Raw genomic sequence first — 27,409 nt, forward strand, 5'->3', positions numbered from 1 at the left:
GGTCTCAGTAAGAATCCCCGTAAGGAGAAGAGCCCGGAGCTGCGCTGTGTCTACAGGCCCCAGACACCAATCCCACCTCACTCATCCCTACTCTCTACTTCGGCCTTAATACCTGCGGTTCGCTGCAATGGGCGCCAGATCAGGAGATACTAAAAAAGTAAAAGAAGGAAGAGTAAAGAGCAACAGCTTCCAGGTCTCTGAGAATTCTGATCACCAAGTGCTCCTGCCTGGCCTGGGCTCCAGAGACTCACCTAAGTCAGTGTTGTGGCTGGAGAGAAGCTGACGGAATTTTTCTAGACGCGTTTTCTCCCGGACTGTCATTGGGGGTGCCCCAGAAGCATTCTGGTCTGAGATCCGGGCAACGAGGGGGATGATGGGTCGGAGAGGGAGTGACTGCTGTTTATGGAGTGGGTTCCTCAGGCATGTGTCACCTGAGATCATTTGAAAGAGAAAGAGAATGAGAAACCTCAACTATGACTGTCCAGCACTGGCCTCCTCCTCCAGAGCACGGGCTGTGCCTGCAAGTGCTGCCAGAGGTGCCCAGCTGAGGCGCAGCAAGAAGTGGAGACCCCACCAGGTTCCACTCCTCCCCCAGAGGAAGGGCTGCGTTCTATGCGTGGGACCAAGGCATTCATGTGCTCACAGACTCCAGATGCTGCAGCAATTTCCGAGAACACGCATGGCACCTCCAAGTAAGGTCCAGTGTTTTCTTTTTACCCCAGGCTGGCACCTTTCTACCCCACCTAAGGATGAGTGCAGTCTGAGGCGGTGCTTTCCTCTGCTTCCACATCACAGAGCACAGGAGAAGTGGTGACACTCAAAGCACACTGTAATGAAAGCAGGGGCTGCTCTCCTCAAGCCCAGGCCCCGCGTGGCTGTCCTGAGGCATGAGAGGACTGCAGCCCAGGCCCAATTCTAGCCTGTCCTTGGCCCACCAGGGAATCAGTGGGTAAGCAGCTGTGGCCAAAGGCAATCCCACGCTGGGGAGCTACTGTTCCTCTGTGCTCCCACATCTCCCACCAAAATGAACCAGCGTTGACTTCACCATGATATGACAGAAGTAACAGGAACGGAACTCTCTGTCTAGCCCCAGATATTCTAAGTCAAGATGGTGGGTAGGAGGAACAAGCAGTAGAGAACGAACATTTATTGAGTACTTACTATGTATAAGTGATCTCACTTGATCCTTACAACATATGGCAAGAATTTATAACTATTTTACAGACAAGGGCAGCCTGAGGAAGTTAAGTCATTGTGAGAGCAAAGATAACACCTCAGTTATGTCTGACTCCAAAACACCAAAGTATTTTACTACCACAAAGAGAAGTGGGTTTTTTTTTTTGGGGGGGCGGGGGTTGTTTGTTTTGCTTTTATGGTGCTGGCTGAGAGATGAACCCAGGGCCTTATATGTGGGAGGCAAGCACTCCACCAACTGAGCTATATCCTCAGCCCAAGAGAAGTGCTTTTAATCATGACTGTCATGACTTTCATGACTGTTTCATATTCTTAATACATCTAGGCCTTAAAAGTAATGGTCACAACAAAATTAACCAGCACTACTAGAAAGTTTACAGAAACAACTGTCACGAGGTGCTTGGCTGGGATGCCTACTGTCACTAGTGGAACCTAGAAAAAGCAAAGCTGAGCAGATACACAGAGGTTCCCCTCTGTGTGCATCTGTCTGTTAACAGCCAGCATATTACAGATGCATACAGAAGGGTACCTCTCCATGAGGGAAAAATGCCAGAGAGTCCTGGACAGCTCAACAGTGATCATGGAGGGGGCCTTCCTCACACTGGGAACTACACCCCCAATTATAGTGTGTAGACACTTTCCACAGCCTGTTGCTGTGGCCACCGGGCCAATCAACACCAAGTGCCCATCTGAGCATGGCACTGATGATTCAAGCTGGTACCAGAAGCAAGTTGGAAAAAGACTGTGGAATGGTATAAAGAGCTTGCTGTAATGAAATGCTCTTATAACATGAGCCAGGACACACTCCAGGGCTCTGATATTGAACTTCCATCTTGTCCATTACTGGTCAGCCACTTTAACTTTCACTAGAATGACGGTCCTTCCCTCCCCAGTTCTGAATAACTGACTTCCATAAAACCCTTTAGGACATGTTAAACTCAGTAATGGATACACAAGAGTACACTGAAAGTCCCCAAATATCTTATAAAACCACGATCACCCCAACCAGTTATTGAGTCCAGTTTCCTGAGAAGAAACAGAAAAGGCCTCTCCTCTCGTCCCACCCATGCTGGCGGCATGCCAGATGGGCAGGGAGTGTGACCAGGTGCTTTCCATTATTCGTTGCTCCCTCCTGCAGAAACAGGAAAAAGACCACCCTATACCGGTGGCCTTCCCCAGGGCTAAGGAAGTCCATCAGGGCTGCCAACCATTTCAGCCATTACAACTTTAAAGATGTAAGTCAACATCATAAACCTGGCAGACCTAACGCAACATGAAGCAATCAAACCACAGAAGTTTCAGACCCCACCACAGAAAAAGGAAAAAGAGAAGGAGAACAGCAGGCAACATCTGGGTGTCAGGAAGCGAAGGCCCAGGTCACAGGGCTGGGCAGTGACCAAAGTGGGAGGGGCAAGGACAGCTAGTGACCAGTTAGGCTCGCTGATGTCAAACCTCAGGCTTGAGCTTGCTTTTTACCATCCCATGAAGATCTGGGTGATTCCTTAAAGAAAAATCATTTTTAAATAAAATGTACTCTGCTGAGAAGGCCGAGGCTCAGAAGGGACTTACTGGAGTTTCTGGATAGCTGGGCGTCACTGCTGGACTTTATGACCTTATAGCTGGCGGGAACGTCAGATGTTGTTGACTGGGACCGTTCTGGCTTTACCCTCAGCTTGCTGTGGTTTTCTAGAACTTGGGCTGCAGTTGCTAAAGCAACTTTTGAGTTCAGAGTTTGGAAAGAAGGTGAAGAAAAGTCCTCTTCCTCATCATCGCCAATGTCCCAAGCATCACTGGTATTTCGAGCAAACTCATGAAAACTTGAGGCCTTCTTATTCTTCAGAGGAACTGCGTTGACTTTTGACCGTTCTTTAATGAAGCTTTAAGAAAAGACACAACATTACCAAGAGGCTGATCAGCATGTCTGACTACTTTCATTTACTTGCTTTTATAATATCAACAATATAATAAGCTAGCCCTACACAATCATCACCTTCTTTAGACAACAACTGCCCACAGTGGGATGGACTGGAAGTCTCTGAATGAGCAACGGATGTGGGCAGTTGCTGTCTCTGCCACATGGTCTCCAAATATGCCATGTACACCTCTATATTTCCCAGCCTTCCTGCACTTAAGCAAAGTCATATGACTTTGCCAATGGGCTGAGAAAACAAGTGATGTACACACTTCAAGTCCACAGTATAAAAAAACTCACAGGTGTGAGTTCTCCACGACTCCCTCCTGTGATAGTGACTGGCAAGGTTCCACATGGTGGGCCTCCCTCAGCCTAGGCAACTGAGGGTGAGCACAGTCTGGCCTCCACCCCACCCCACCCTATTTTGAACAAGCAATATGAGCAAGAAACGCACCTTCATGTATTAATCCACTAAGATTTCAGAGTTAATCTGTTATGGCAACACAACCTGAACCAGCCCTTAGAGCAGGACATAAGCTACTGGAAGGAGAGGAGATAACACAACACATATGCACATATGTAGCATTAAACATTAAGTCCCAAAATGAAAATGTTCCTTTTAACAGCTCTGTTAAATTCTTCTGCCAGCTTAGAGGAGAAAAAGTCTAAGCTTGATGCTACTGTTTTGTTTTTTAATTTTTTTTTCTTTTGAGTTGTAGATGGACACAATACCTTTATTTTTTTATTTGTTTTTATTTTTATATGGTGCTGGGGACCGAACCCAGTGCCTCATGCATGCTAGGCAAGCGCTCTACCATTGAGCTACAACCCAGGCCCGATGCTACTGTTTGTTTGTTTTTTGTTTTTTTTAAACAAAGCAAGGGCCAGCCTCAGGACTAACATATTTGCCAACAACAGGAACTGGCTTAGAATTTAATGAGATTGTTATGCTTTTCACTGTGTCTATTTTTGTGTGTGTGTGTGTGTGTGTGTGTGTGTATGTGTGTGTGTGTGGTTTTCATTTTTATTTTTTTAGTTGTAGATGAACACAATACCTTTATTTTATTTATTTATTTGTATGTGGCGCTGAGGATGGAACCCAGTGTTTCACACATGTCAGGCGAGTACTCTATAGCTGAGCCCCAGCCCCAGCCCCAGCCCCAGCCCTTACTTTATCTATTTTTAAAGTTAAGTTCTATTTATGGCAAATGATATTGGTTTCTCATTTACAGAAGTGATGAGGTTTACTTTTTAAAATAAATCTATTTGAGTAAAGAAAATTTAAAAAAAAAATAAATGTATTTAATAAAGAATAGTACAAGATATAGCAAAAACTCACAAAGATGGTATATAACTAAAAGTTGGGAAACATCAGACTAACCCATGGAGGAAAAATAATCATATAACATCATTCCTACTTACTGAATTTTTTCTTTATGTCCCAAGTCCCACTCCCCTTTAGTGTCTGAAGGCCATTATTCTGGTTCCCCAGGACAATTTGGTTAGGACATTTCTAATTCAGCCCTACCTTGCATCCCTCAGACCTTTAACAGGGAAGCAGAGGATATGGTCTTACCTAAGTTTACAGTACACAAAGACTGGAACACAACATAGTCAAAACATCATTAAAATGCCTGTCTAACCCCCACCCCCACCCCCAGCAGTGAGGCAGGGCCATTCTAGAGTGCCAGGATAGCTGAAGTCCCCACTTCTAAGAGGTACTTCTTCCCTTTGGGTAGAGGTCCGTGGTCTGCTAACCCATCCCACTGCCCCAGATGGTCCACTACCTGTTGAAAAAGACAGTTTAAATTAACATTGACACATACAGTCTGACAATTGACATAGCTCATCAAAATGCCCCAATTAGAATACCAAAAAAGAGGGCAGGATATCACAAGTCATTACTTTCAAACACTAGCCCAGGTGGAATAAAGGAAAATACATCGTAATAATACAGAAGAACACAAGACTCCAAGGATATATTTGATATTGTAAATGAAAACAAGATGCAACTCTTTACCACCCATTAAACAAGAAAAGTCTTAACAACATATTCTTTTTAGTGCAGAGCAGGATACAGGGAATCTAGTCCTCTGATACTACAATGAGTGTGTGTGTATCATACAATCCTCTGGAGAATGATCTGGTAACACACACCACAAGTCTTGGTGTAGTTCATTATCTCTAAAAAGATAATCAGAGGAATAGACAAAGATGATCTAAAACAGTTTATACTAGTATTACTTCTTTTTTAAAAAATATTTTTTAGTTATGGATGAATGCAATATCTTTATTTTGTTTGTTTATTTTTATGTGGTGCTGAGGATCGAACCCAGTGCCTCACATGTGCGAGGCAGGTGCTCTGCCACTGAGCCCAGCCCACTACTTCTTTTGGTTAAAATCTGTAAACCAAAAAAAAAAAAAAAATCTAGCCAGGCTCCGTGGCACATGCCCAAAATCCTAGAGAGTGGGATGCTGAGGCAGGAGAGTTGAAAGTTCCAGGCCAGCCTTGGCAACTGTGATTTAGTGACAACCTGTCTTACAAAAAAAAAAAAAGGCTAAGGCTGCAATGGAGGTGCTTATCTGTAATCCCAATGCCTTGTGAGGCTGAGGCAGGAGGATCACAAGTTCAAAGCCAACCTCAGCAATTCAGAGAAGCCCTAAGCAACTTAGCAAGACCCTGTCTCAAAACAAAAACTAAAAAGGATCTGGGAATGTGGCTTAGTGGTTAAGTGCCTCTAGGTTCAATCGCTAGTACTGTTAAAAAAAAAATAGAAGTGATTAACTAAATTATAGCCACCAAAAGCAAAAAACAATCTCCACAAAATAGATAAAAATAGGATCCTCCCAAATCTCCTCCATGTTGGCTTAGGAACTGACTTCCTTAACAAGAGTCCTAAAGCACAGGAAGCAAAATCAAGAATCAATAAATGGGATGGAATCAAACTAAAAAGCTTCTTCACAGCAAAGGAAACAATACCATGAAGAGAGAGCCTACAGAATGGAAGAAAATCTTTACCACATGCACCTCAGATAGAGCACTAATCTCCAGGATATATAAAGAACTCAAAATACTTAACACCAAAAAAAAACCAAATAACCCAATCAGTAAATGGGCTAAGGAACTGAACAGACGCTTCACAGAAGAAGAAATACAATTGATCAACAAATATATGAAAAAATATTCAACATTTCTAGCAATTAGAGAAATGCAAATCAAAACTACTGAGTGGGCTGTGGCTGTGGCTCAATGGTAGAGCGCTTGTCCTGCATGGGTGAGGTACTGGGTTTGACCCTCAGCACCACATAAAAATAAATAAATAAAATGAAGGTATTGTGTCACCTACAACTTTAAAAAAAAAAAAACTACATTAAGATTTCATCTTACTCTAGTCAGAATGGCAATTATCAAGAATATCAAAGAATAATACATGATGGTGAAGATGTGAGGAAAAAGGTACACTCATACACTGCTGGTGGGACTGCCAATTGATGCAACTACTATGGAAAGCAGTATGGAGATTCCTCAGAAAACCTGGAATGGAACTACCATTTAACCCAGTTATCCCTCTCCTTGGTTTACACTCAAAGGACTTAAAATCAGCATACTACAGTGATGCAGCCACATCAATGTTTATAGCAGCTTAATTCACAACAGCTAAACTATGGAACCAACCTAGATGATCTTCAACAGATGAATGGATAAAGAAATTGTGGTATATGTACACAATGGCTTATTGCTCAGCCTTAAAGGAATGAAGTTATGGCATTTGCAGGTAAATGGATAGAACTGGAAAATATCATGGGAGGTGAAATAAGCCAATCTCAAAGAACTAAAAGCTGAATGTTTTCTCTGCTATGCAGATGCTAATTCACAATAAGGGGATTGGGGGTGGTGGTTAGGGAAGAACAGAGATACATTGGATTAGACAGAGTGGAGTGAAGGGAGGGGAGGGGGTTTGGGGAAGGAAGGCTAATAGAATGAATCAGACATTATTACACCATATGCATATATGATTACAGACTGGTGTAACTCTACATCATGTACGATTAGAAGAATGAGAAGTTATACTCTATCTATGTATGATACGTCAAAATGCACTCTACCTCATACATAACTAATTAGAACAAATTTTTAAAAATAGTCATATATGGGAAGGGTATTAAAATAAATAAATAAAAGCAAAAAAAAAAAAAAAAAAAGACCCAACTATATATTTCTTTTTTCTTTCTTGTTTTGTTTTTCGCAGGATGGATGTCACACATCCCTGGCAAGTGTACTACCCCTGAGCTACATTCTCAGCACTCTAGTTTTTAGTTTGAGACAGTTTCTCTAAGTTGCTGAGGCTGGCCTCTAACTTGGAATCCTCATGCCTTGTCTCCTGAATAGCTGGGATTACAGGCATGTGCCACCATGCCTGGTCCCAAGTTATATATTTCTTATGATCTCTGTATTTTTTTTAAAAGGTATTCATTAAAAAGAACAGGAAAAAATACCTCAATGTTAACAGTGCTTATCTTTGAGCTGTGGAATTATAGGTGATATTTAATTTCACCTTTATGCTTCTCTGAATTAATCATGCGTTCTACAATGCGCATACTGTTTTTATTAATCAGTGGAATAGGTTGTTTTGTTGGCCTTCATCAATCCCTAAAGGATGAGCACTCATAAACCTACTGAAAGAACAATGAGAAACAAACAAAAGATCAAATAAAAAAATAATAAAACTAAGCAATGCAGTACAAGAGTCTGCAGATACAAAAATCCACCTATGGGCAAAAAGGCAAAGTACTCCTGTGTGACAGCATGACTGCTATGACTACTTTTCCTCTCTAGGAGAGCCCCAAGGCCCACCCCTTATAGTACCACCTCAGGGGGTTCACTTCTAGAAGAAATCTACATAGGAGTAAGAAAGATCTGTCATCCACAAACCACTGCACAGGCACGTGTCCTTATTGTTGTTTCCCTGCTTAGAGGCCACATGTAAATCCAGACTGCATAAATACTGCAACCTTTGAAGACTCTTCAAATGAACCAAATCAAGAAGGTGAATTTTGCCGGGCATGGTGGCGCATGGTGGCACACGCCTGGAATCCCACCATCATACCTATCCTTTAATCCCAGTGGCTCAGGAGGCTGAGGCAAAAGGATTGCAAGTTCAAAGCTAGTCTCAGCAACTTAGCAAAGCCCTAAGCAAATTAGTGAGACCCTGTCTCAAAAATGAAAAAATAAGGGGCTGGGGATGTGGCTCAAGCAGTAGCGCGCTCGCCTGGCATGTGTGCGGCCCGGGTTCGATCCTCAGCACCACATACAAACAAAGATGTTGTGTTCGCCGAAAACTAAAAAATAAATATTAAAAAAAAAAAAAAAAATGAAAAAATAAAATGGGCTGGGGACGTGATTCAGTGGTTAAATGCCCTGGGTTCAATCCCCAGTACCAAAAAAAAAAAAAAAGTGAATTTTAGAGCTGGAGGTGTGCTCAGTGACAGAGACTTGCCTCACATACATGAGGTGCAGGATTCAATCCCTAACACCACTGAGAGCAAAGTAAAAACCAGGAGTCAGTCAGCTGAGTTGTGGATATCAGGATGTTTGCTGTATTTTTATTCATACCTTTTTATGCATTTGAATATTTCATTATATTTTTGAAACAGATAACTATTCAATATAAAGTAGAGTAAGAATTGGAGGCTAAGGGCTGGGATTGTGGCTCAGCGGTAGAGCGCTCGCCTAGCACGGGCAGGGCCCGGGTTCGATCCTCAGTACCACATAAAAATAAAGGCATTGTGTTGTGTCCATCTACACCTAAAAAATAAGTACTAAAAAAAAAAAAAAAAAAAAAAAAAGAAGAAGAAGAATTGGAGGCTAGGTATGGTGGCACACTCCTGTAATCTCAGTGACTAGGAAGGCTGAAGCAGGAAGACTGACAAGTTCAAGGCCAGACTCAATAACTTAGCCAGGGCCTAAGCAACTCAGTGAGACCTTGTCTCAAAATAAAAAATAAAAAGGGCTGGGGATGTGGGCTCAGTGGTTAAGCACCCCTGGGTTCAATCCCAGGTAACAAACAAAGAAAAACTGGAATTTACTCAATAAGGATGCCTATCTAGCCTGTGCCTGGCCCTGAGTTCAATCCTCAGAGAGGTGGGGCAGGGAGAGGGAGAGAAATAGAGAAGTAAATGGAGGGAGGGACGGAGGAAGAAAGAGAGAGAGAGACAATGAAGAGGAAAGTAGGGAGGAAAGGGTTGTCACCTACAAGACAGAAAGGTATAAGATTCAAGGCAGACCATTTTTAAAAAAATTTTTTTAAAGATAGGGAGAGGAGAGAGGAGAGAGAGAGAGAGAATTTTAATATTTATTTTTTAGTTACCGGCGGACACAACATCTTTGTTTGTATGTGGTGCTGAGGATTGAACCCGGGCCGCACGCATGCCAGGCGAGCGCGCTACCGCTTGAGCCACATCCCCAGCCTAAGGCAGACTATCTTGAGGCTACCAGAAATTAGCTTAGAGACACCTACCTAGCCTACAAAACCCAAGAATCAACTAACGAATTACAAAATCACCTTTGTCCTAAGGAAAAAGGAAGGGGTTGGCATCACCAGAAGAGGATGGGACTCTAAGGACAGAACAAAGTCGGTGAGAACCATCCACAAGGATGGAACGGAACAGCAAGGAAGGCAAAGGCACTGTGGGTCACAGCTGGATGAAGGTGAACACGGCTACAGACCAAGGACGACGTGGGGAAGGCCTAAGGCTTTGAAGCTTTATCATGTTTACTAATATCATGTCCAAAAGAGACACGTAAATCCATAGACACGTGCATAAATACATTAACATTTAGGGGCTACTCCCTAGGAGGCCCCGCGCGCTCGCCTTTACATACACTGTTTTCTCATGTAACAAGCCCATGAGGCCATCCTTCCATTCCCCTCTGACAGGTGGGGGAACTGGCACTTGCTGAGGTCGCCAGCAGGCAGTGGAGTCTAGGTCTGCCTGATCCCAGAGCACAGGAGCTCTCAAGCTACTCCACCAAGAAAAACTAGTTAAAAAGAAAAGGGTGAAGTATGGAAGGCAACGCAGCCGGGAAAGAGGAGTGGCTGAGTACACAGAGCCACACACCAGTTACAATGTCCCAGAATGCACACAGCCCACTCGCTCACCTTGTAGGGAAACTTCCTGCTACTCAGAATGTGCTGTCAGATTTAGGAAGCCTGAAAGAGAAGCAGCCACATCTAGGGATGCGATCCTTGGAAGTGAAATGTCTCCCCTTACTGTTGACACCAGTGGTTGTGGCAAAAAGTTAATCCAGGTAATTCTAGCTGGAGGTGCCTTCCATTTATAGGCTACCTCATTTTAACACAGTCCCTGACCCAACACACAAAAATGCCACAGTGTGATCTGAAATTTAACCAACATTATTTAACACAACTATATTAAAGTTTTAGTCACACTGGCCTTGGGTGGGCCTTTCACCACACCTCCTCACTCTTAGACGTCATAGTATAGTTCAGAAAGCCAGCTCCTTCCCTCACCTCATGAGAGCCTCACAAGAAACCTATGAGGTGAGGCTTATTATTTTTATTTTACAGATGAGGAAACCAGGACTTAGAGAGGCTAAGTAATTTGCCCGAGATCATGGAGCTAGTAAGTGGCAAAAAAAAAAGACACTCGAGAAATCCAGGTAACACTAAAAACTCAAACAGAATAAATGGTACATTCGAGTAACAGTTGGTGAAGAAGATTTTGAAAATGAATGGCCACAGGTTAGACACTATTAGGCCAATATGGTTATTCCCCTTAATGGAATTTTTTGGTTGACACATAAAATTTGTACATATTTATAGGGACACAATAAGATTTTTAGAAAAGGTGATGTGAAGCAAATGGGGAAATTTGTTTCAAAACTTTCAAATAAATCCAAGTCATCTTAGTAACAGTGTAGCTTCTTCACATGAACCAGTCTTACAACTTAGAAGACCTCTCAAACTTTAGAATCAATTTAGAAAATAACACATTAAGAAGCTTGTGGGCTGGGGATGTGGCTCAAGTGGTAGCGCGCTCGCCTGGTGTGCATGCAGCCGGGGTTTGATCCTCAGCACCACATACAAACAAAGATATTATGTCTGCCAAAAACTAAAAAATAAATATTAAAATTCTCTCTCTCTCTCAAAAAAAAAAAAAAAAAAAAAAGAAGCTTGTCATGCCATCAAGTGGCCAATGGGGCTGTGTAGCAATAAGACTAGTTTTATTTCAGCTATAAAAATTACTGCAGACAATATTATCACTACCAGTAATAATTTGGCAAATTGAAGTCAATACACATGGACAGGGAATGACTTATTGTGCTCGTTTACTTCAGATAATTGAAGACCCAATATAATGGCTTCTGCTGTGATGGGGATTAACTACACAGTAATTAATGACAGTTTGAAATGGAAGGACAGTCATGTAGCGGAGAAAACAATAAAAATGTCCCAACAAAGGTATTAAAACAAGGGTGATAAATGTTTTATTAGCAACAATCTGGAACTGTAAAACGGTCTGGTGCATACCTAGGTGTTGTCCCATGTTGTAGGGGATTAACCACCACCACATACATGAAAAAGGAAGCAATTAATTCAGTGACAATTAATTCCTCCCTATTTTCAAATCTAAGTGATTACATCCAGTGAAAATAGGACTACAACTCTGCTGAGTGATCAGGGGACATATCCATGGTTTTATATCATTAATAGGTAAGAGAACAAGAGTATAAAAAGTTTGGGACTGAGGTTGTGGCTCAGGGGTGAGGCACTTGCCTAGCATATGTGGGACACTAGATTTGATCAGCACCACATAAAAAAATAAATAAACAAAATAAAGTTAAAAAAAAAGTTTGTCTTGACAATTTGAGATATGGTGGTATTATTGTCCTAGATATAGAAAGCTCAGTTGATGACAGGTGCTGACAAGATAGGGTGACCCTGATCCAAACATAAAATGGGACAGTATACCTCAGTGCCTGATAAATGGGTAGACAGATGGGTTTATATGTTAGCCATACGTTTATCAAAAGAAATTATAAACTATGCTGAAATGGATGTATTACCAATTAACAACCCCTGTCTATGATTAGAATGTTGTTAGTTACAAGTTACAGAATACTCAACTATAATGTTTAGATAGTAAACCACGATATTAGGCTGCTGGGTTGGTGTCTCCACAATCTCTGGCCTTTCCCTCGAGTTACAAATTAGCTGCTACAACTTATGGCATCTTCCTTTCACACTACCACATTTAGAAACAGGTGGCAAAAACAGGCTTCCTTCTCAGAATGATTGCTCTCTGGTCCAAAAAGAAACCCTTCTCCGAGCCCTCTCTCAGGAGATGCTCAAGAGATGAGACCATCCCTAAGCCACTCACTGGGATGACCAAAGGATTATCATAAAAGGGTTACACCAACCCTAATACTGCCTAAGAGCATCATCATTTACAGAACATCTGAATAAAATTATGGTTCTTGCAAAAGGAAAAAGCGGGGTCACCTGGAAAGACTACCAAGGAGCTAATCAAGAGGGCCTGCCACACTGGTCAACAGACCAGATAGCTCACCCCCATTACCAACACCCCCACTGCCACCACAGAGGCACATTCGTTATAACTGATGAGCCTCCACTGGCACATCATCATCACCCAAATCCATGGTTTATTTTTCTTAGTTTTCGCTCTTGATGTTAAACATTCATGGATTTAAACAAATGTATAATGATGTCGATCTACCATTATAGTATCTACTCTAAAAATTCTCTGTGCTGGGCCCATTCATCCCTCTCTCCACCTTAACCCCACCAACCAGTGATCTTTTTACTGTCTCCAGAGATTTGCCTTTTCCAGAAAGTCATATAATTGGAATCACAATTTGCACATTATCTTTACTTCCCACTGTGTAAAGGAAGGAAGGGTGGATATAATGACACAGGAGCCAGGAGGGTGGCAACTTAGGTCTGTACTTCCCAAATCATTAACTTTCCTCACACACTACAGCTCTTCTAGAAAACAAGTTCAAAAATTAAGCATACCCAAAGACAAAGGCCAAAGTTCTGAGCTGAGAAGGTGACCTACCAGCTCATTTAAATTCACTGTAATGAGTGATACCCATAAAAGAAAAGGGTAATAAAGTGAAAATTGGGGGTATGGATACATACTCACAAGCCTTGGATTGTACTTAAAAAGAATATATTAAGAGTTTTACTAGAAGGGGCTGGGGATGTGGCTCAAGCGGTAGCGCGCTCGCCTGGCATGCGTGCGGCCCAGGTTTGATCCTCAGCACCACATACAGACAAAGATGTTGTGTCCGCCAAATAGTAAAAAATAAATATTAAAATTCTCTCTCTCTCTCTCTCTCCCCCCCTCTCTCACTCTTTCTTTAAAAAAAAAAAAAAAAGAGTTTTACTAGAGTCATAGTCTCCAGCGAGGTTCTAACTCTACTGTACGTAAGCCTGGGATTCCTTGAATTTGTCAAATTCAAGACCTGAAGAACGCCAGCCCACAGTTACATGCTCTTTGCCCTGGTTCTCGCAGTGTGAGGGAGGCGGGTCAGGCCTACTTATATTCAGAAGCAAAGAGCCCCAGAAACCAGGTCTCCTGCTGGAAGATGGGGAGAGTGGTCACCGATCCTCAGGTTTCAGGGATAATATACACAAAACCTCCGAAGTGAGATAATTTCCCATTTAGTAACGGACCGTTTAGAGATAAGAAAAATGCTCATCTCCTGGTTCAAAATAGGGCAGAGAAAGAGCTAGAAAAGGACAAAATGGAAATGGTCACTTCAACAAAATAGGAGAGGGTGATGCAAGAAGTAGAATCATGAAAGGAAAAATGTCTTGACTTACTTTTTGGTGAGTCGAGGGTCCAAAGGAGGGTGTTGTGCTCCATACACCGGCTGGATACTAAAAAAAGAAACAGGAAGAAGCAAGTAGTCAGGAAGCCACACATGTGGGCTGAGTATCATCTATCACCAAATTGGATGGGACCTTTGAGAAATAGGTTACCTCCTAGAACAACTCAACCAGGAGATACTAACCTACTGGGGGAAAAAAATGGCAGGGGTGGGGACCTGGGGCTTTAGCTCAGTGGTAGAGCACCTTTCTAGCATGCATAAGGCTGAGCTCAATGCCTAGCACTCCCCATACACACACGCTGTAGTCTTTGGGGCTGCAGTACATGTACCTCAGTGACAGTACAAGTGCTTAACATGCACAAGACCTTAGGTTCACTCCCCAGCACAAAATGAATTTTTTTTTTTTAATTTAATGTTTTAAAAAGTCTTTTGATAAGCATGGTGCACACCTATACTCCTGTTTGGGAGGCTGAAGCAGGAGGATTACGAGTTCAAAGCCAGCCTCAGCAAAGACAAGGCATTAAGCAACTCAGCAAGACCTTATCTCTAAATAAAATACAAAATAGGGAGCTAGTGATATAGCTCGGTTGGTAGAGTGCCTGTCTTACATGCACAGGCCCTGGTTCAATCCCCAACACCACACACATACACACACATACACAAATAAAATACAAAATAGGCCTTGGAATGCGGCTCAGTGGCTGAGTGCCCCTCAGTTCAACCCCCAGCACAAAATACATACATACATAAATACATATATACATACATACATAAAATTAAAAATGGTATGGGGATGTGGCTCAGTGGTTAGGTGCCTCTAGTTTCAATCCTTGGTACAAAAAAAATAAATAAATAAAACAATCTCCTGCCTGAAGAAACCAGGAGAGGACAAGTTTCAACTGAAATAGTGGAAAAACTATAGCAAAAGGTCCAGTATGGGACTAAGCTCAAATTTGAGACTTTATGGTTGTAGAGAGAATGTGAAGGTAATATAACAGATAAATTAAAACAGAAAAGAGGAAAATGAGAATAAGTACCTTAACTTTCTCATCTTTGAGAGCTCACAAAATATTTAAACTGATAGCTCAAACAACAGAAGCATTAAGTATATTTTAAGATAGAAACAAGACCATAATAATAGCACATGCCTAGAATCCCAGTGATTCAGGAGGCTAAGGCAGAAGGATTGCAAGTTCAAGGACAGCCTGGGCAACTCAGAGAAGCCCTGTCTCAAAATTAAAAAAAAAAAAAAAAAGGGCCGGGAGCACGGCTCCATGGAAGAGTGTCCCTCCCCTGGGTTCACCCCTCAGTACTACAAAAAACTAAAGACAAATAATTTTATGTTAATGTTTGATTTGTTTTGTGATGCTGAGAATCAAACCCAAGGCCTTCTGCATGCTAGGCAACTGGTCTTTCACTGAGCTACACCCTTGTCTTTAAGCAAATAAATTTATAAAATAAATAATATAAGGAACTGAAAGTAGGTGGGGAGAGAAGAAGCAAGAAACATAACTATGGATTTAATCATTGACCATTGTGGGAATCAACATATAATGTCTGAAGAAATATGATATAAAGTTTTAAGTACAGCCAGGCCTGGTGACAATGAGCTGTAATCCTAGCAACTCAGAAGGCTGAGGCAGAAGGACAGAAAGACCCTCTATCAAAATTAAAAAGTAAAAAGGGGGCTGGGGATATAACTCAGTTGGTAGAGTGCTTGTCTTGCATGCACAAGGCCCTGGGTTCAATCCCCAGCACCACCAAAAAAGAAAAAAAAATATAAAAAGGACTGGGGGTATACCTCAGTGGTAGTACACCCCTTGGTTCAATTCCCAGTACCATTAAAAATACACACACACACACAAACACACATACACACACACAAAATCATTAAAATTTTTTAAAAAACTTTCCAAATTATCAGAATAGATACATACAGGCCCCCACAAAAATAGGCATAGTCTGTGTAGTGAAAGATTTTGTTAGTAAAAGATTTTTTTAAAGAAAATAGAACTTAGATTAATATATTAGCTATTTCAATAAATATAAATGGGCTGAAGTTACCTATTAAAAGAAAAGGATTATTATGAACTGGTTAAATAAATTACAGTACACTAGGCTAGGGATGAAGCTCAGTGGAGAGCACTTACCAAGCACACATGAAGCCGTGTGTTCAATTCCCAGCATCACAAAATAAATCAAATTACAGCACATCCTTTTTTATTTTGTTTTGTAATGGAGCTTGGACCCAGAAGTGCTGTACAACTGAGCTACACCCCGGCCCAACCTTTTTTTCTTCTCACTGTGTCTGACATAGTCCATCTTTTAAAAGGAATGAGGCAGTTCTAAATCCACTGACATGAAACAAACTCAGACATTAATTGAAAACAGATGCATACTATAGGTATGATACCATTTTTGTAAAAATCTTTTAAATGTCCACACATAATTATGTATGATTAAGTTGGTATATTTTTAGAGTATCTCAGAACATACAAGACACCAGTAGCAGCGGTTAAGAAAAGGAGTCTAATGACTGAAGGACAGGACAGGCTCCAAGGAGACTAGGTTTGTGTTACAAACCCTTTTGTGCCTTTCCGGCTCAGTATCATGTACAAGTATCACCTCTGCAAGAAATAAATCAAGCAACCTTAAGAAGGTTGGAAGGTTTAAATGGGATGATGTGTCAAAAGCCCTTTAGCACAATTCCTGGTGGGTGGTAATATTCACTTAATGGTAAGCAGGTAGTGTGATAGCTTTGCAAACTTAGAACACTACTCAGCACACACGCAGTGCCAAGAAATGTTGGCTTTCTCCCTCCTTTCATTTTTATGATTTAATCCACACCCAATATTTAGAAAACAGAACAAACTCACCAAGTACAGAGATGATCCTAAAAATGCTTTTAAATAAAAATGTATGCAATCCAATCATTTTCACACTGATTTCTATTAGGAGTTCAGGGGAACCATAGTGTACACCCGTAATCCCAGCTACTTGGGGAGGCTGAGACAGGAGGATGGCTAGTTCTAGGCTAGTCCGGGCAAACCAGCAAGACCCTATCTCAAAATAAAAAATAAAAAGGACCAGGGATATAGCTCAGTGGTAGAGCACCCCAGGTTCAATTCCCAGCACTGAAATAAATAAAATGAAGTTCAGAGAGGATTTTTTTTCACCTATTACCTTTAGTTTTGGATACTGCCCCTTCCTTTTTAGCTATAAGAATCTCTATTCCTTAAATTTCTCTGGAAGTAAGTAATCTATAGTACTATGGACACTACTACAGAAACACAAACTCTGAAAAGCAAATAATACCACTCTAATGGACTTTGAAGAGTTTCCTAGGCTGGGGGAAAGGACAAAAAATAAGAGCCAAACATGGTGGCATGCATCTGTAATCCCAGCAGCTCAGGAGGCTGAGGCAAGAGGATCATAAATTTGAAGCCAGTCTCAGCAACTCAGCAAGGCTCTAAGTAACTTAGTGACCCTGTCTCAAAATAAAAAATAATAAGGGCGGGGTATGTGGCTCAGTGATTAAGTGGCCCTTGGGTTCAATTCCTGGTACCAAAAAAAAAAAAAAAAAAAAAAAAAACCTAAAAATAAATAAATAAATAACAAGAAATCAAAGAGTAAAGGAAGATGAGCTCTGTGGCCTATAATCCCGGCAGCTTGAGGGAGGCTGAGGCAGGAGGATCTTGAGTTCAAAGTCAGCCTCAGTAACAATGACACACTAAGCAACTCAGTGAGACCCTGTCTCTAAATAAAATACAAAATAGGGCTGGGATGTGGCTCAGAGGTTGAGTGCCCCTGAGTTCAATCCCCAGTATCAAAAAAAAAAAAAAAAAAAAAAAGAGTAAAGGAGTGAAAATTTGGCTTAGAGAGAGAGAGAGGACTTAGATTAAAAAAAAAAAAAAATTAAAACATAACGCAAAAAACCTAAAAGGTCCTTGATTTGTATTGCAGCATTTGCAGATATTCTGAGTACACTTGAACTCTCCAGGTCCACAAGTCCTCTTCTTAGTCAAACATAAAATCAGGGGATAAACTCTGCAAGAAGATCTCAATGGCTCAGTTAGATAGAAAAATAAGAGAGGATCCTTAACTGCTCTCTTTAAAAAGAGTCTTACCACCTGCCAGTAACACATGCAGAGAAAAAGCAGTCCTAACCGAGCAGGCTGAAGGGCCAGAGGACATCAATTACCTAGGAAAGGAATCTTAAAATCATACTCTACTACTTTTTAAAGATGTCAGCGATGTGCTGGCACAGGCAGAAAGTCTAAGATAAATGATGGACTTTATCAGCAAAGGTATCAGAGCCCAAATTGAATTTGTTAACACATTGCTGAACTAAACCATGATGAATCTGAACCTGGAACACTTTGTATAACAAATCAATTTAGTGCACCTCAAAAAGGCCAGGCAAGAAGTTAGGAAAGGAAACCAAAATGATCACAGAGGCTAAATGAAGATAAACTAAAAGAGCCTGACAATTAAGGTGCTCAATTTCCTGATTTTATAATTCGCCTATCAGCCTGTTCCATCTCCACACCTCCCCAGCCCAAACTCAACTCTAGGAAAGACTGGTCTCCACTCCACCTTCCAAACATAATCCAATTATCAAATCAGGTTCTTTCCCCTATTCCAAATACTTTTCTATTTTCTTTGGTTCCAGGGATTGAACCCAGGGGCACTTAACCACTGAGCCACATCCCCAGTCCTTTTTATTTTTCAGACAGGGTCTCATTAAGTTGCTTAGAGCCTCACTAAGTTGTTGAGGCTGGTCTTGAACTTCCAATCTGCCTGCCTCAGCCTTCCAAGCTGCTGGGATTACAGGGGTGCACCAACATACCTGGATGCTTTTCTATTTTCCACATCCCTGTTCAAAACTGCATCCATCTTGCAGCATTTCCTTCAAATTCTATAACCTCACTGAGACTCTCCCTATCCCAACCACCTAGCACCCACTAACCCAAGCACTCTCTGATTCCTTAACATACATAAATCAGGGCTTATCTATATACATTTTTTAAAATAAACTAGATTTAAATCCTAATGTAAGGTCCATTCATGTAGGTGATCAATACCCAGTTTCACAAATAAGAAACTATGGAGTTCAGACCCCTAGCACACACCTCTCCATTCCCCCTAGGGAGCCACTCACAGACTCTGACATTCTTCACACTCATTTTTTATTTTCTATGTGTGTATCCCAAAACAATACAAAATCACTTTGCGTATTTTTAAAGTTTATATTAATGCCACCCCACTGTAAATATGACTTACTTTGACTCCGACTCACAATGCTATTTTAAATTTTATGTAATTTCATGGGTGGCTGGCTGATATCTAACAAAGGTTTTAAGAAAAAAATTTCTTAAAACAGTATAAAAGCATTTAATTGACATTTTTGAACACTCAAAAGTACAAAGAATAATACAAAAAATATCCATGAGCTCACCACCGACTTCACAAATGTTAACATATGTCACATTTAGTTTAAGAATATAAAGCACTAGCCAGCTGCACACCTTTAATCCCAGTTACTCGGGAGGGTGAGGCAGGAGGATCGCAGGTTCAAAGCCAACCTCAGCAACTTAGCAAGGCCCTAAGCAACTTAGTGAGACCCTGTCTCTAAATAGAATATAAAAAAGGGCTGGGGATGTGGACCAATGGTTAAGTATCCCAGGTTCAATCTCTGGCACCAAATAAATAAATTAACTGATTAATTAAAAAATAAATTTAAAAAAAGAATATAAAGCACACGAGAGACTACTGATGTCCAATTCCCATTCACTCCCTTCCCAAGAACCACTCTTCTGAAGTTGAAGGGTATCCAGTATCCCTTCACTCTTTTGTTACACTTTTAAAAAACATTCTTATTTTTGATTGACACATGGTAATTAAACATATTAGTGGCATACAGTGTGACATTCCGATACATATTTACAATGTGTGATTTTTTTCTCCAACGCTGGAGATTAATCCTCTGCCACTGTGCTACACTCCTGCCCCTATATGCATATTGTACATCTTGATTTTTTTTCACTCAACAATGTGTTTTCACCCAGCTCCACTTTTAAGTTTTTCTGATTACAAAAGTAACATATGCTTAGTGGAAAAACCGGAAAGTCAATTATACACAGCGTCTTCACCAGGGGAAGCCACGGTGCCAAGCACATTTTCGGCTTCTAGAAAGCCATGGTCTTTTTCTGAAGTGTTCTCACCACCTGGCAGAGCGCAACACACACCAGCAGGCACTTCACAATAGTCAGTGAGTAAAAATTGGAATTCTACAAAACCCAGACTCTGCTCAAGCTGACTCTTCTCCAGCTACAGCTGAAAATTAGAGGCGAGTCCGCTGTAGCTCAGAGAAACCGCACTGCATCCGCAGAGAAAAGCCCTGGGTGAGCTGCCTGGGCGACAGAGGGAGTAAAAGTCAGGCTTAACCTCTGTCATTCTCTTTAATAAAACCAACACCATGCCATGGATTTGCATAGGTGTTTTACCAGTTGCAACAGTACAAAAACCTTGGTAGGGAAAAAATCAACAGGTATTTGTTTGGCACCAACAAAGGAGCTAAAGCAAATATGGGAAGAGAGTTATCCAATTTCAATGCCAAACATGTTGGCAACTGAGTCAGGTTCACACTTGCGCTCCATGGATGTCTTCCAAAACTGGGGCTCTATGCTGTCTCAGTGGTAATTTAGTATCTTCTAGTCACTTACTTTATCAGAAAAAAAAACATTTCCAAGCCAAGAAGATGTTGTAATGGACCTGCCCATACAAGCCAGGGCCATTGCACTAAGTCTATTATCAGATTCACTAATGTTATGAAAAATGACCAAGCAACACAGAAGGTTTTTGATAAAAATACATGGTGCCTCAGTAATTCAAGTAACATTAGCCACTGTCTTAACACCTGCCCAGCCCATCCTGCTGGGTGGGAACAGAACCCAGGGCCTTGCCCACACCAGGCACACTGAATTACACCCCCAGCCCTCAATTCTTTTTCACACTAATGCAACTTTCTTGACTTTAGGAATAACATTTTGCTTGAAAAGAGGGAGAAGCCCTTCCCAGTAGGATTAGAAATTAGAATGTGGGGAATGAGCCAGGCTCTCATTTGTATCTCCCATTCCAAGTGTTTTCCCCCATCTTTTTGCTGGAAATGTCCACACCCTAGACTGGAAGAGCTGCTGCCACAGATGGAGTGTGAACCTTAGCAGAGACAGGAGGAGGGAGAAGCAGAGTCAGAGAGCACTGCAGCAGGGATCAAGAAATCCGCACTGTGGTGTGGGGCAAGTCACTTTCCCTCTCTGGCCTGTTCCTTCATCTATAGCGGCTTTATCAGTCCTGAGTTCTAACATTCTATAGTTTCATGGCTCTCGGATGTTCATCCAGATCATCTAACTTGCTACTTTCAAAAGCACAATATAGAAAAGCCCACCTTCAGCCCCACGCACTCAACTCTCCGCCTATCCATCCATAGGAGCATCTAGCATGACAGAGCAAGAGAGAAAATCCATTCACGTAGGTCGGAGCTGGTAGAACTTTGAATTTAACCCTCAACTTCAGGACCGGTGGGGGTCTCAGAGCTCAATCCAAACCTTTCAGAGGTAAGGAAATCCAGCGGGGAGTTGGCTTTTTCTCTGGAGTTTTGACACCACAGTCTGACCACCTAACTCAGAAACCTTGTTGGCACCTCCTTCTCCCCTGCGACCACTATCACTGCCCTGGTCTAAGCCAGCATCACCTTTCCCACTACTGGATGCCAGCCGCCTCTAATGAGCCTCCCACACGCACACTGATCTCCCCGGGGCTGAAGGGTGGGGCTGGAGTGTGGAACTGTGCAATGTGTGTGGGAAGAGTGTTGGTCCCAATAACTGGGGGACTTCCTGGAATTTAGTGAGCAGGGGCCAGGGATGTTAAATGTTTTATAGTCACTGGGGCTGGGAATATGGCTTATTGGCGAGATGCTTGCCTAGCATGGGTGAGGTCCCCAGTTTTTTTCCCAGGACAGGGGAAAAAAAAAAAAAAAGTCCTGCGGCCACTGAAAAACACTGGTCCAAGCCATTCTCCACAGACAGCCAGAATGGTTTCGGTTTTGTGGTGCTGGACATACTGGGCTCTAGTTGCACTAATCGCCAGCAGGATATTTTTATAAATGCAAATCTCCCCCCACCTGTCCTACTACTCTTGGGATTAAAATCAGAGTCCTTGGGTCTGAGCCCTGTTCTGACCAAATCTCGATGATCAGTATTTGGGGGTAAGGGGGGGAGTGGGAGGGAGTGAAACCAACTTTTTCTGTATTTTGTATTGTTTGTTTTTTTCAATATATAACCAATCAGTATCCAATACAGTCAGCCAATTGATCAACCTTAAAATAAATAAATAAAAGATCAGAGTCCTTAACTTGGGTTGCTTTTTTGTTTTCGGTACCAAGGATGTAACCCAGAGGTGCTTTACCACTGAGCCACATTTCCCAGCCTTTTTTATCTTTTATTTTTGAGACAGGGACTCACTAAACTTCTTAGGGTCCCTGAGGGCTGGCCTCAAATTTCAGAGGTAAGGAAATCCAGCAGGGAGTACTTCAGTACTTTCTCCTACAACCTAGCCTTTTCTCTGGAGCTTTGACATCACAGTCTGACCACCTACATCAGAAACCTCCTTGGCACTTGTGATCCTCCTGCCTCAGCGTCCCAAGTCACTGGGATTACAGGCATGTGCCCCCACGCTCTGCCTAACTTGTAGGTTAAGAGAGCCCAAATAATGACGCAAGTCATTCTGAAATTGGTATTTAGTATATTTATCTATACTCTACATAAATATACTAAATACCATTGAACTGAAGAACCTGAAGACAGAGAATCTGAATTTTATTCTAATCACAAATGGGAGGTCTGTAGAGGGGCAAGAAGAGAAGCTGGAAGACCAACCAGGAGGCTACAGAAGTTGTCAGGCAGGAGAAGACTCAGTGTGACCCAGGTACCAGGGGTAGGAGTGGTAAGAACAACTCAGATCTGGGATATATGTTGATGTGCCAACAGGACTTGTTGAGTGCATGTGGAAAGAAGGGAAAGAGTCACAGACCTTAGGAAGTGGGGCCTGAGAAACTTAGGTGAGTGGTGGGACCACTGAGATGGGAAAAGCAGTTTTGTAGTTGCGGGGAGGGAGGATGTGAAATCCAGAGTTCTGGCTGGATGTGTGAAGTATGAGGGGCCTATTAGACCACTATGTGCAGATGCATTAGTTGTTCAAGATTCATGACAAAAGCATCAGGACTCAGGACTCTTCTCTCAGTGGTTCTCAAAGTGCTGCCCCTACACCACCAAGCAGCTGTTGTACATGGGATATTATGAGAAACTCAACTGCTCATGTCCTCCCCCAGACCTACTGAATCAGATAGGTCTGAAGTTTGAGAATCCTTGCTGAAAATCATATTCCTCATCACTAATGAAACCTAATAGCCACAGCTGCCCTACCTTAGGCTTGTGTCTCCATAAACCTTCTACCTAATTAACAGTGGATGGTGGTTTTGTTCCCCTCTCTGCAGTGGGCTCACTGTGGGTTCCAGCAACACAACTGATCAGTTTTTCAATTCCAGTTGCCCTATTCATAGTTTCCCTAAGTGGAAACAACCCAAATGTCCATCAACTGATGAATGAATCAACAAAATGTGGTATCTCTATACAATGAAATATTATTCAGTCATAAAAAAGGATACAGTACTAATACATGCTACGATACAAAAATGTGCTGAAATTGGAATGGTTAGACAAAACCATCTATACTCTAAATAAATATACTAAATACCATTGAATTGTACACTTTAAAAAGGTAAGTTTTAGGGTATGTGCATTATCAATGACATTATTATTTTTAAAAGAAGGTTTCATTCATTCTGAATTAGGCTAGTTTGTTTAAGAAAATTCCTATTTGTTGTCACTTAAGTCATTAAGTCATGATCAAAGAAAGTGAAAGTAACCTGCTACTGCTTTAACTTTTTTTTTGGTGGGGGTGGTACCAGGGATTAAAACTAGAGGCACTTAACCACTGAGCCACACCCCCATCCCTTTTTAATTTTGAGACAGGCTCTTGCTAAATTGCTGAGGCTGGCTTTGAACTTGCAATCCTCCTGCCTCAGTTGAACCTCTGAGATTACTGGTGAACATCACTGCACCCAAATGATTTTTTACCTTTCAGTTTGCAAAGAAGAGCAAATTAGTTTCATTTCTAGGTTGCTGTGAACCTAGCACATGGTCATTTGTGTCACTGCCCTTAGGAGAAAGTTTTCTTTTTCAAGACTGAAAGAGTCCAGATGTAAGAGTTTTATCTTTTAGAAAATGCCTTAAACCAAAAGCACTTTTCCATCTAAAAGACCATTAGTTTTTTTCCATTAACTAGGAGCTCCCAGGGTTTCCCTGCTAAAAATACACAGCTGAATAATATTTCTTTTCAATAAACAAAGAGACTAACAATTACTATGAAATATGGCAATATTTTAGTGCCTTAGAATAAACAAGACAAATAATTGTACTGGTATAAGAATCTGAGAAACATTCTTTTAAACGTATATTTGCTCTAATAGTAATAGTAATGTTAGAAATTACTATTTATTGTGAATAATGTGCTAAAATACTGTCCTAGGTTTTTTTAAAAAATAGGATATTTCTTTTAGTCCTCACAGTAACCCCAAGGAATGTATTTTTTCCCTAATTTCATAGATAAGGAAACTGAGGTCTGGAGAGATTATCAATTATCTGTCCTTTGTCACACATGTTATGAGAGCCCAAATAATAATCCAAGTTGTAGAAAATTCTCTTCTCTAGCCCTGTATATTCTTCAGAATGAAAAAGGAAACCAAAAAATTGAGGAAACTGAAAAATCTTCTTCCTATCTCACAAAAGTAGTATTTTAAAAAAGATGACTATGCTGGGCACTGTGGTACATGCCCGTAGTCTCAGCTACTCAAGAGGCTGAGTGAGAGGCCAGTCTTGGCAATTTAGTAAAACCCTATCTCAAAATTTTAAAAAAAGGACTGGGGATAATAGCTCAGTTGGTGGAGTACTTGCCTCCTGTGCACAAAGCCCTGGGTTCAATCTCCAGCACCAAAAAAAAAAAAAAAAAAAAAAAAGACTATTCCTAAAATCCAGTAGAAGAAATATAGACTAAAAAAGATAGTTAATAACAAGCTGGGTTTGGTGGCCCATGCCTGTAATCCCAGCAGCTCAGGAGGCTGAGGCAGGAGGATTTAGAGTTCAAAACCAGCCTCAGTAACTTAATGCTCTCAGCAATTTAGCAAAGTCCTAAGCAACTCAGCAAGACCCTGTCTCTAAATAAAAAACATAAAAGGACTAGGGATTTGGCTCAGTGGTAAAGCACCCCTGGGTTCAATCCTTGATCAAAAAAAAAAAAAGATAGTTAATAACAAGCAGCAGTCAGAGGCACAGAAGACCAGGCCATGAACCATATCTCCTATTGCTGCTTCCTGATTTAACAGTTTTCCCACTGATTTTGATTATAATCTTAGGTTGTTGAAATTTAATGATTTCTCTATGGAAAACCCCAGAGAACAACAGTTAGCACAACTGGAGAGCTCACAAGACCAGGAAGGAAAAGGATTCAGAGGGCAGGAAGTGGTGTTTATCTAAAAACACAGAACATCTTTAGCACTGATATTAACACTGTTATTCCACAGCACTTTAATCTGAAGCTATCTTTGTCTTTCTTTGTATTATTTTAATATAATACTAAAAGCTGACTCCCACCCTATTCAACATATATCTAATAGAATCTTAAATATAATAAAACAGTTAAATAGCCAGATCTCTTTGCTTAAAGAAAGAAGGAAAAATCACAAGGTCAAAGGATTATCCCAGAAGAAAAAGACCTTAATCTATTGGGAAAGGTGGCATGTGGGGCAAACCAAACATGAATTTTATCACTAAGTAATCTGTGGCTGGCAGAAATCTTAAATTCACAACTGAAACACACACTGCTCCTTTGACTTTTCAGGATTCTGCCCCAAACAAATTCAAACTGTAAACGAACAGTAGATTGATGAATGGACAATAGCTAGGAGTGTCAACACACATGGAGAAGTGGGGGAAACTGCTTAGAAGGTCTGCTCCCCAACTCTACAATTTAAGAATGAAAATTTGGGGTGCATTCACACAAAAGAGCATAACTACGTAGGGGAGGGAGAGATTACTTTGGATTGGGAAAATCCTTAGAAAAAGGAATAACCCCGATTCTGTGGTCACCCTGTAATAATTCTCATTGGAAAAAAGCCAACTCAAGATAAAGTAAGATCAAGCTTAGGAACTGCTCACTTTTCCTGCTCCCAATTCCTCAGGCACCCCACCAGAGCCCTTTGAGAATGCGGGAAAAAGATTCGTAGGTGCTGGACTGGGGGACCAAGGCAAGTGGCCATCCTCATGCAAGCAACCACCTGTGCTTGGTGGAGACCCCAGAGAAGGAGTCCTTTCTAGAGTGGGAAGCAGCTCTGGGTATGGCCCTCTGAGCCCAGGACCCATGGGCTACTCACCCAACTCCACTGCCCCTTAAACCAGGTCTCTGGCCACCTGCCAGTTGAAGTCACCCTTCTGAGACCTCCGCCCCTAGACCCCCGAGTACATCCTGCTTCCAGCGGTTCCCACAGTTCGCCCGCTCCTTAACGTGACAGCTGCCCTGCCACCGCCAGGCAGCCCCAGCTTTCCCAGCCTAGGTCCCTCAAAACCGGGCTTCCGGCCTCGGTGGCACCCCGGGCCCGCGGGATTGAGGGATTAGGATCTGGAAGGGTTTGGTCCAATCCCCTCTCCCTCTCAGCGTCCTGGGCTCACCTCCCCGGCAGCTTGGCGCTCCTCTTCCAAAACTGCTTGCTGTTCTCGGCGGCCATTGCTCTGGCCCGGGGGAAGCCTGGCAGGCGGGCCAGGGGGGTGGCCGGCGAGATGCCCCCAGGACCCCGCGATCTGAGGGCCAACCCAGGCCGCTTCCCCGCCGCCGGTCACCCGCTCCCAGCTCCTGGGGGCGCCATCTTGGATGTGGGCACCCCCCAACCCTGAGCCGCTGTCATTGGTGGGCTGCGCAGGCCGAGGCGGCGCGGGCCAATCGGAAGCCGGAATCCTGCAGGCCGCTGAAGCCCAACGGTAACGTCAGGGGCTGGGCACACAGGTGGACCGAGAAGGCGGAGCTTGGTGAGCAGGGAGGCGGGGCTGAAAGTTCCCACCGCAGGAGGAGGAAACAGGTAAAGAAAGGGACCCGGGGGAAGGAACGGCGCCCTTGAGGGGAATGAGGTTCCTGAATCTATTATTTTGTTTTTTGGAAGGAGAGAGCATTAATATATATTTCTATAAATATAAATCTGTGGCCCATTTATAAAATCTCCCAATTCAGGGACACACCGGTTATTTCTCTACCCTTTT

At 42.1% G+C, this 27,409-nt stretch overlaps 1 protein-coding gene across 3 annotated transcripts in view; it reads right to left on the reverse strand.

The window, feature by feature from the left end:
- Tbc1d22b (TBC1 domain family member 22B) overlaps nucleotides 1-27,011 on the reverse strand; it is a 72,558-nt gene extending 45,547 nt beyond the window's left edge. For all 3 annotated transcript variants that reach the window (XM_076860189.1, XM_076860191.1, XM_076860190.1), the window contains exons 1-4: nucleotides 26,828-27,011; nucleotides 13,978-14,034; nucleotides 2,764-3,071; nucleotides 252-431 (exon numbers count right to left, since the gene is read on the reverse strand). In XM_076860189.1, coding sequence (XP_076716304.1) covers nucleotides 252-431; nucleotides 2,764-3,071; nucleotides 13,978-14,034; nucleotides 26,828-26,883 — 601 coding nt within the window. In that variant the 5' untranslated portion in view covers nucleotides 26,884-27,011. The remainder of the gene's footprint in view (nucleotides 1-251; nucleotides 432-2,763; nucleotides 3,072-13,977; nucleotides 14,035-26,827) is intronic.
- Nucleotides 27,012-27,409: the final 398 nt, after the last annotated feature.

Source organism: Callospermophilus lateralis, chromosome 6, assembly GCF_048772815.1.
Source record: "Callospermophilus lateralis isolate mCalLat2 chromosome 6, mCalLat2.hap1, whole genome shotgun sequence".
Classification (NCBI taxonomy): domain Eukaryota; kingdom Metazoa; phylum Chordata; class Mammalia; order Rodentia; family Sciuridae; genus Callospermophilus; species Callospermophilus lateralis.